General features: G+C 35.5%; 1 protein-coding gene and 1 pseudogene across 1 annotated transcript; one reads left to right on the top strand and one right to left on the bottom strand.

The window, feature by feature from the left end:
- LOC132067360 (F-box/kelch-repeat protein At3g23880-like) overlaps nt 1-1,906 on the top strand; it is a 16,223-nt pseudogene extending 14,317 nt beyond the window's left edge.
- Nucleotides 1,907-2,201: 295 nt separating this feature from the next.
- On the bottom strand, nt 2,202-9,726 carry LOC132067358 (potassium transporter 6-like). Its single transcript, XM_059460563.1, has 8 exons — nt 9,232-9,726; nt 8,656-9,145; nt 7,828-7,881; nt 5,270-5,530; nt 5,104-5,156; nt 4,115-4,241; nt 3,770-4,024; nt 2,202-3,392 (listed from the first exon to the last, which is right to left on the bottom strand). Exons 1-8 carry the CDS (start codon nt 9,268-9,270, stop codon nt 2,332-2,334), a joined length of 2,340 nt encoding a protein of 779 aa, XP_059316546.1. The 5' UTR covers nt 9,271-9,726; the 3' UTR covers nt 2,202-2,331.
- Nucleotides 9,727-10,586: the final 860 nt, after the last annotated feature.

Genomic DNA, 10,586 nt, shown 5'->3' with positions numbered 1-10,586 from the left:
AAAAACTCATCAATTAAAAGTGATGAGGTCGGAAGTTACAACCCACAGTGGGCAGATGATATCTTCAAAAAACTAAAAACCTTTACAATTGCCCCATGAAATCAACTAAAGCTTCTACATCCCCACCGTATCTTGCTTACACCAAAAATAAAGTAGGCTAAGCCATTTCATCTTGATCTTCTGAATGCTGCTGTTCTTCCCTTGCATTTCTTTCTTTCCATAATGTCCACCAAAAGCATGCTGGAACAATCTTCGACCAATCCTCCTCAGTCCCTCTTCTGCCAATTCCTTTCCAGTTGCTCAGCATTTCAAAAGTAGTCTGGGGCATTACCCAACTCAAACCAAGTATACACGAGAACATGTTCCACGGATTTATAGCTATTTTACAATGCAAGAATAAATGACCATTGATCTCTACATCTTGATCACACATGAAAAACCTTGAGCAAATTTGTACACCTCTTCTTTGTAACACTTCATGAGTTAAACAGGCTCTTATGATCACCAGCCATGTAAATTTAATAAGAGACTTGGTGAGGGATATTGACTTTCCAAATTAATTTCCAAGGCCGAATTACTGTCAGTGACTGGTTATTAATCATCCTCCGGTAGCAAGATTTTATTGTGAAAACTCCCCTCCTATGCAGACTCAAAATTGGCTTGTTAGGGACTATGGAAATGCCTGAGAAGAGTTTAGTAGCTGGAGAAAACTTGCTAGTCTACCAACCTCCCAACCATTTAAGGCTCTTCTGAAAATTTGGTTCCATCCTTGAGGACTCCACATCTGTGAGACGGTGGCATTTTTTTAGGCGTATGATGTATAGCTCTGGGAAGAGAGCTTTGAGCTTGTCTTCTCCTAACCATCTCCCACTTTAGCTGTTATGATCTTCATTATATAAGGTTCTTATTCACTAATCATTCTCTCCATTTTCCCAAGCTTCGACTTGGATGCATGACATGTGTCCGGTTTAAATTTCAACTGCCCAGATTTGCTTAGCTGAACAACTAGTCTGACCATTGTTGACATGGTAGATATTAGTATATTACCATCATTCTAGGAGACAAACTCTCTAATTTTTGTAAGAAATCCTTATTTTCCAAAATTTTGTATCATTTTGGGTTGAGCATAGGCACAGTATGAAATGCTGATTTGCAGTGTCCAAAGCTCTCTGAAACTTACATCTTTCTTTTCACTTCATCTTTTTCCCCTTTGTAGATAGGAAAATCAATTTCTTTGTCTTTTTGAATCTATACACTCCTGAGTTGTTTTTTCATTTTCTTTAACCTACTTTGCTTCCTTTTATTCAACTGCCGTGAAATCTTGATCACCTCTTGATGTAGGAAGCAATGGTATCTCTTCATCCTCTCAAGTTTTAAATTACCATGCCTTCTTTATACAGAAAAAAAAAAAAAAAAAAAAACTTTTTTAGGTTTTTCTTGGTTATGTCTCCGTATGAATTGAACTCTGGCAAACTAACCTTTAGGGGTGTAAACTGGTATTTAGCTCATAAATTGTCTTTTCAATAAGAACAACTTATACTCAAATATTGTGTATGATTGCAGGTTGCTGTGCTGAATCATTCATGTGTACAAGGAAGCAAACTAACTGAAGCTTTGGCAAACAAATCCACTATTACTACTACCACTATAACTACTTGTATTAACTGCAGTGCAGTCTATCTACTACCAGTGTTATGAACAAATGTCTCTACTTGCTTTAATAGTAACCAGGAGGGCCTAGCATGTTATAATACCCCTCCAAATGTTGTTGTTGATCAGGTCACTAAGGACTCTTCAGGTACTTCGTTTTGTAGAAGAGTCATGGATTGTAAACAACTATTATGCAACGCGATTATATATAATGCTATTTGTTTGAGCAAAACCGAAAGGGAAAAAAAAGGAAGATAAGTTAATATTGATTCCACCTTGCTCTTGGGTTTTGTATTGACATACTATTGGTGTCAAGAAAGAGACCATTGTTCCCCTCTGAACTTTAGAATGTGCATGCAAATTCCGTGCTATTTCATGCAAGTCCTATTTGAAAATTAAACATCTCCATCATGCCCCCTCCAACAAATTCCTTTACCTTTTCTTGCTATTATACGACACATAATGAAAGCAGCATGAAAAGGTAGAAAAAGTTCTATTTTTTATTTCTAATCAAGCTTTAACTGAAAAAGACTAGATAGTACACAAGAATATGGGTTGTTAATGGTAGATATTTCTCATTCTCAATCATCGTAAAGGTTAATGATTTCTCTTCTATTCATACAAAAGCTACAAACACATGTACAATATTCATTATTTGTTTTTTTTTCCTGTATACAAAAATCATACATTGTAAACCATTCCTACCTCTAAAGTAGAAGCATGAGGTACACTTAAAGTGTAGGTAGTTGGTCTACTGTTCCTTCTCAAAAAGTCATATCCAAAATTTATAACTATTTTCTTAAATAAGCTAGATCCTTGTTTGGCTCTTACATATGAATGTCCCAAAATGTAAGCTATGCCTGCTTCCCTTGCCTCCATCAATTCCCTCAATTCCTCTTGTGCACCTCTATCAATCTTGGGAGATTCTGGTATGACAAACCTCACCCTTTTCTTAGGCTTGGTTACTCGTGGAGAAAGTATTTCTCTTCGTTCTGATGTTCCAACTAATTCAGCACTTACATCCTCATCCTCACAAAGTTGAACTCCTGATATATGAGTTGAAGGGGTACCAACAACAGTCAGGTCCTCGAAATCCTTTCTAGTATCTTCACCGTTAACATTCAACCCCGTCCTTCCTGTTCTTATAAACTCAGCTATGCTACACACAAGATCATTCTCAAACTCTGAATCATCTTTATGAGCATCGCGATAACCATACCTGACAATGCACCTGTATATTCGGTATTCTCTTGGACCAATGTGTCCAACGAGGAACCGCTCCTCGTGTTTAACATGAGGAACCGGGACAGATTTGACACAAAGGAATACTAAGACCTGGTGAAATGCTGGAAGATTGGTAACAAAATGCGAGAAGATTGCTGGTATTCCGGATACGAGCTCAGTGTGTATGAGGCCAATGCCACGAACCCGTACAATGCCTAGGCTGGGACCAAGACTGAGTAGCCACTCAATAGAGACCTTATTTTGGACGTCAAATTCGTATTTCTTTAAAGAGCCATAGTGCCAAATGCACATTATTATCATGAAAGTAAAGGCCATTGCAATGGGCACCCATGCTCCTTCCAAAAATTTAATCAGAGAAGCTGAGAAATATAAGGCCTCAATCGTCCCAAAGAATATCACGAAGCAAAGTGCAAGCAGTACACTCTTGCGCCAGCACAAAACGATCACCAATGACATCAAACAAGTCGTAACCAGCATGACAGTTATGACTGCCAAACCTGATACAAAGCAAAAATAGGGATGTGGATTAGTAATTAATAATCATTCAGCATGGACAAACGACCTTTCTTCATGAGATCCTTGTATCCACTGTACAAACAAGTCCGAAATGAATTTCGAAAGAGTATACAAATGTTTATGCTGTTGTTGTTGCTGTATACACTGTTTATGCAGGAGAAAGAGAAAAAGGTACAGAGAAAGTTGGTCTCCCATGGAGGAGGGAACAGATCCAATAAGTAATTTTGTTTTAGGACAGAAGTGAGTGTAAAGAGAGTTGTGACAGAGACTATAAACTTTAACAGTTGATCTAGGAAGGTTAAATGATTTCGACAAATCAAACTTTTACTCTCCCTTATTCATATCATTACATCCATACCTGAAGCATTGCCCATCCTTTTGGTGTCTCTGAAGCCAATAGTAACAGCCAAGCACAGTAGCATTAAGGTCCAATTGATCTCTGGAATATAAATCTGTCCATGTATTTTTGATGACGTATTCACTATTTTAACTTTAGGAAAGCAACCCAAAGAGGAGCATTGTTTAATAATTGAAAAGGTTCCAGTGATGATGGCTTGGCTCCCCACCACAGCAGCGAGTATAGCAATCACCAGAACAGGCAACCTTAGCTTTTCTGAAACAACAATTTGACATGACCTTCATAAGCTGAATTTTCCCACCACTATTACTTTTTCCACTATAAAAGCAACTAGGAAACACATACCTGGTACAGAAACATAGAAGCCAATACGATAGCTTTCATTTTCAATAACATGATGCTGTGAAAGATAAGCAGCTTGTCCCATATATGCGAGAATCAGTGATGGATAAACCATGAAGGTAAAAGCAATCTGCAAAAGGGAAAATAGTCTCTTACACAATTTGGAGGGTGTATAAAGGTGCATTGTGTGTATCTTTGTATAGTATAACCGTCTCATTTAAAACCTTACTATTAGAGACGGTTCATTTTTAATATTTATTTTAGGTCTTCAACACATCCTATTACGTGTGAGCCAATTAACTTTTCTTAGGCCGGACAAGTGGAAAATATTTTCAGTGAAGTGGTAGTGAGACTTGAAATTAGAATCTCTACCCGCTCTGGTAACATGACGAATTTGTGACCATCTTTATCTAAAAGATTTTAGTTATATGAGAAGGTTCATTCTACTATCTATTTTAGGTCCTCAATGACTTTAGCCGCCTTTGATTAACATTTACGCAACCTTCTACTTATTTCAATGCGCCAATTGGGCTAAATTCAAACAAGGAAGAAAAGAAAGGGACCACTGTCACATTTACTGCTTCTCATTTTTGCTTATATTGAATTATATATGCACCCTGTCATTTAGATATTAGTTGGATATAAAGCAGTTGAGACAAAGAGGAAAATAGAGCTATTTGAAATTATTTGTGACATCCTCAAGAGAAATTAACATGATCATCATCAAATTTCACCATTAATGATGACTAATGCGTCAATATTTACATGTGAAATTGCATATAGACCAATCAAACATTGCTTTTTTCAATATTTACATGTCAATATTTACTGATGGATCCGAAAACCAATATTCAGTAAATCTTTTAATTCCTGAAGATATCTCCAGAGTTGGGTGCTATAGATGCTTCAAATTTTGCAAGTCATTCAGATAAAAACTGTTAAGCTTATTCAAATACGCAGAACAGGAAATAGCATGGCGAATGAATATCTACCTGTATTGACAACTGGGAGAAGTGTCCTAGATCAGCAAACATTGCTTCTGAACCTGAAAGAATATATTTGTGTATCTGATAATCATGGTACCAAAAGAAGAGCAGTAGATAAACTATTTTGCTTGAGAGGTAAATAATCAGAAAACAATCGACAACTATATCTTACCTGTTATGCACAGGAGGATCCCTCCCAAGGACATCCAGCCTCCTGTTTGAGTTTTTTTCAGGAACTTGTACATGTAATATGGAGACAGTGCTCGATACACATGACGGTCCCATTGTACTATATTATATACCCCAATAGCACTGATACACATAAGCCATGTAACGACAACAGGTGCAAACAAAAATCCAACCCTGTGTGTGCCATAATGCTGAAGGGCAAACAAGGCTATCAGTATGACACAAGTAAGTGGAACTTCTACATCTGCAAATGACATATTTTAGAGATAGCATGTCATTTTGAGCATAGGGATCAAAAATTAAATGGTACGTTGAATGATCCACACAATTTTAGATAGAATAAAGAAGTCGAAGAAAAAGAAAAGAAAGAAAATGGAGTAAGCTAATTTCCAATATCACTCAAATAGACATGTTCAAAAGGTCCCAAAAAAAAATGTTACCCTTCTGATCCTAAAGTCTTTAAGTTGCCTCTTTTCTTTTGTGTTTGAGCATAGGGATCAAAAATTAGATGGTACGTTGAATGATCCACACAATTTTAAATAGAATAAAGAAGTCGAAGAAAAAGAAAAGAAAGAAAATGGAGTAAGCTAATTTCCAATATCACTCAAATAGACATGTTCAAAAGGTCCTAAAAATAAAATGTTACCCTTCTGATCCTAAAGTCTTTAAGTTGCCTCTTTTCTTTTGTGTAAGATTATTGCCAATTTTGTTTGGTACGCGTTACATTAAAGAATCTCCAAATAGTAGGAAGAGAATTCAAGATGTTTCTTCATGATTATGTAGGCTGAAAACGTATTGGAATAGACATTTTAAGCTATAAAGATCTTGAAGGCAATATGAAAAAGAAAGATCTGGCCTAAGACTATTCATGACCTGATTAAATAACCAGCAGTCAGCAAAGAAGTGATGGACAGTTGAGAAGATATTTGTTCCTCGTTTAAATTTATGGTTGTAGGGAAATTGGACCATTCTGAGTGCATTTGTGTATCTATAAAATGACACTGCTGTCCAGGTCAAGCAGAGAAATCAAATCAATTGGCCAAAGCTGAGTTTTTGTTGTTGTAATAATGTTAGTTGATCTTAATGATTTCCCATCTAACCATCAATAAATTTTGTGGCCACGAAATGAATGAGACAAGAGACATTAGTCACGTTCAAAAAAAATTGGAGAGGGATATTAAGTTCCGTATATCCCTCAGGGTCTGAGGATATATCCGGCTATACTTTGCCAACATCTAAGATTGCTCCAAACTTAATGAAAAAATCTTTTTTTTTTTCTCCTAAATTCATTGGCTGTCATTTGGAATCACAGAATCATTTGGGTAGACCTGAGTTTGGAGAATATACAGGATGCTGAAAGAAATAAACTAAAACCAAATATTGATTGGGTGATCATTTTGCATTTACATATATGCTTGCATATTTGAACGTTTAATTGTTGATATCGGATTCTCCTCCTTAATGGGGAGTCGTGCCGTTTGGTCGCATTTGCTCCAATCAGATGAAATATATCATCTATGGACATGTCAATTGGCATATGATAAGATCACCAAGGGTTTCAAGAAGTTGGGAAATCTGTTTGAGTTCATATGTCTTTCAAAACGTGCATTATGGAAATAGTATTTGTGCTTTATTATCTTTGACTTCAAATTCTGTGGTTTTAGGAAAAGTCAAACCATTGATTAAGAGAAAACTAAAACCATTGATTAAGAGAAAACCATCATATTTATTTCTCTTATTCGCAGGATTAGCTAAAACTGTTTAAATTTTAATTGAAGGTCATCATCAAGTTTTGTCTTTGTGAATAGCTACAGCACATGTTTCATGAAGACCTAAAGGTCAAAAAACATAATCACTATTAACATACATTTCCCTTCGAGGCAGTGTTGTGAAAGGCGCTCGCCTTACGCCTTTTGGCGTGAGGCGTGGCAAGGCGAGCCTGCCTCGCCATGGACGGCCAAGGCGTGGCATTTCCTAAAAGGCGAGGCTATGGCTACTAAGGCGAGGCTATGGCGTATGGCGACTAAGGCGTCGCCTTTTGATTTTTTTTTTTAAAAAGTTGGGCTTGACTTTTTTAAAACAGAACAGAATAAAGAGACAATATAATGCTAACACTCTTGTGGTTGTAGAATTTGGAGATCTTGAAGAAGAATAGATGTTGCTTCGTTATAATTTGGTTAATGCTAACACTCAGGGACCTTATGACTTATTAACTATCTAGTTGGAGACTTTTAGACTTTAGCATCAACTATCAACTATCTACTTTTAATTTTTCAATTGAAATATTTGCTAGTATTTTGTGAGTATTTGAGTTTTTGGGTATTTATATATGCATATTTAATATTTTAATTTTTTGTGTTAATTCTCGCCTCACTTCTAAAAGGCGCTCGCCACGCCACGCCTCGCCATGAGGCTTGAGGCGAGCCCTTGTTGCCACGCCTCACCTTTCGCCATCCTAAACACTGCTTCGAGGTTAAGCAGCTCAAGAAACAACATAGTATAACACAATGATCTCACAGAAAATGATTAGATATAACTTACATTTGTGATGTTCTTTTCCCATAGCAAGTTCAATGCCAGATACTGCTGAGAAAACTGCACAAAGTCCACAAAAGGTGAATGATGTCAGAAACTAACAAACACCATAAAATTCCAAACTTTGGGTCAACCAATCAACCATACGACAATCCCAAGTCAGTTGAAGCCGGTTATATCTTATATGAATTATTTATACTATTCCGTTCTATTCAGGTCCACTAAGGCAATATTTACATGTCTACTAAGGCATAGTTCTCTAAATCCAACAAATTATTCCTACAGGGGTAACTAGTTCAATCCTAAGTACTAGATATCGCCTATGCCAATCCGTTGCTTCTATTGTGTTCTATTAACAACCAGAAATAAAAAATAAAAAATCATATATAAGTTATGGGCTGTTTTCCGAGTTCCAGGGAGAATTGTCTCGTGCCTCTAGGTAAAGACGAAACCATAGACAACGGCTAGGGTGAATTGTCACCTTGAACTAAGGATTGGAAGGGTTAAGGATAGAGTTTCTTTTTCATTTTCTTTAGGGGTAGGTGGCAAAAACGATAAGTAAAAAAGCCATAAAAACTAGTGCAGTAGCAATAAATGCAAGAATATTTATCTCATCAATTTTTTCACTTTGCAATAACTTGGGAATTAATCTCACAAAGTTGAAAAATCTTCGGCTGCATAACAAATTCGAGTCGAGGGTTCGGAGCAGAATTGGTCATTCAATCTTGAGAACAAGAGAGGACATTGGGATAAAAGAAATACATAGACACTAAAACGATTCAAAACTCAGGGAGGGTCAAAAATCACATGTCTACAGTTGCCGTTTTCACATACCTGAAAGAGCAGGTGTGAGGATGCCATCTCCAATAACCATACAAGCTCCAATTAAAGCCAATACAAGCAGAAATCTTTGCAAAACTCTATATCTCTCCAAAGTTGATTTAAGTGTGGCCCCAAAAGTAGTTGGAGCAGGACTAATAAGATTATCTTTCTTGTAATTTGATAAGTCTTCATCTGCTAACTGACAACTAGGCAATGAATTAACTTTGGCATGTCTACAAAGTAGTGAATACAAAGCAAATGTTCCACCTTCACCATTATCATCAGCTTTAAGTACAATGAACACATACTTCAATAAAGGAACCAAAGTCAATGTCCAAAACACAAATGATAAAACACCATAGATTTCTTCATTACTCTCTGAATGTGTAATATCTTCAGCAAAAGTACTTTTATACACATACAAAGGTGATGTACTCAAATCTCCATAAACAACTCCCAAACTTTGATATGCCAATGTCAATATTGCCCTCCAAGATTCTTTCTGCAAACACAAAAACTTATCAAAATGATAATTAATTCTCATCAAGATTTCTAAAAGTACCTAAAGAACTAAACTTTAACAATTACCTTAACACGATTCTGATTAACCCCGGTCTCCAGATCCATAGCAAGTGCTTTTACAACCTTAAAGACTCCATTTTTACAGAAAATTCAAGAATGTCAACTAAGACCCCTTACCTTTCAAGAAAGTACAAAAAACAACACAAACTACAAAAATTAGAATAAAGATTCATATAATGGAAGAATATAATGGTGGTAGCTGTAGTAGGAATATAGTTGAAGGTGTGTGTGGTTGTGGGGAGTGGGGGGTTGAGGGGGGTGGGGTGGTTACAATATGTAAAAATGTAGTTGAACAGCTTAAAGAGAAAACATATAACACTCAAAGACACAGAGATATTACTCTAAACAAAGATAGAGAAAGATGTAAGAAAACTGGGAATCTGAGGAGGAGTGTAAGAGAATATTTTGGTCATCCCACTTGGACAATTTTTGGAAGAGTTATTTTAGAAAGATATTAGGAGTATTTAGTATTTATATGATTTCTCTTCCTCTTTTTTTTTTTTTTTTTTTTTTTTTGGGTTTATGAGAAATGAAAGGAAAAAAAAAAAAAGTGAGATATAGTTTATTAATGTTATCATTATTTGTACGTTTCCTTTTCAATAGGCCCTGGGGGGAGTTGAAAGCTGGCGGTTTCTGCGAGGGTGGGTTTAGCTTGTGATAGCTTGCCTGTTTTTTTTTTTTTTTTTTTTTTTTTTTTAATTGTTAATTCTAGTATGCAATTAAATGTAAAACTTAACGTGTAAGTTCATATTTTGTAAAAGGAAATCATAAATTAGTAGATATATTTATCAACTATTTATATCAAAAAAATTTACTTTTGGAATGATTATATTAAAGAGTAGTGACACTACAACTGATGTTTTAATTTTCCTTTTTGTTGGACTAAAGTTCGATCAATTATGTTGTAATAATAGTGTATTAATTTTGTTGCTTATTTAGTAAGATTGTATGAGAATTGAAAAAATTTTGATGGTTTTCACAATTTGTAAGAGTTTAGTGTCTATGAGAAAAAATTACAACTTAATAAATTCAACTTGCATGCCCAAACAAAACTTTAACTTCAAATCATCATGATATCAAATCACTGATTTCATGTCATGGTTTCCAAATGGCTCCTAAATTCCTAACGTTTTATGATTTTCTTAATATTTGTGGAGCTGTAATTATATTTATTGAGGACAAAATGAAAAGTTTGACCTTAATACTATTACTAAATATAGAAATGTATTACTCCATCCGTCTCAAATTATATGTCGTGGTTAGTTATCTCAAATTATTTATTGTTTTAGAAGTTCAAGACATATTTAATTATTCTTTCTCAATTTTACTCTTAATAGAATTTCTTCATAAGTGGAGCTGAC

This window comes from Lycium ferocissimum, chromosome 8, assembly GCF_029784015.1.
Source record: "Lycium ferocissimum isolate CSIRO_LF1 chromosome 8, AGI_CSIRO_Lferr_CH_V1, whole genome shotgun sequence".
Taxonomy (NCBI): Eukaryota; Viridiplantae; Streptophyta; class Magnoliopsida; order Solanales; family Solanaceae; genus Lycium; species Lycium ferocissimum.
The sequence above is the reverse complement of the archived record's forward strand: the minus strand, read 5'-3'. Positions and strand labels throughout refer to the sequence as shown.

Excerpts from the sequence above, each read along its gene's own strand:
- LOC132067358 (XM_059460563.1), bottom strand. The coding sequence starts at position 9,270 with ATGGATCTGGAGACCGGGGTTAATCAGAATCGTGTTAAG. Across the intron at positions 5,531-7,827 it reads GGGAAAAGAACATCACAAAT|ATGTAGAAGTTCCACTTACT; the intron begins GTAAGTTATATC and ends TGTCATTTGCAG. Across the intron at positions 5,157-5,269 it reads GATCCTCCTGTGCATAACAG|GTTCAGAAGCAATGTTTGCT; the intron begins GTAAGATATAGT and ends ATATTCTTTCAG.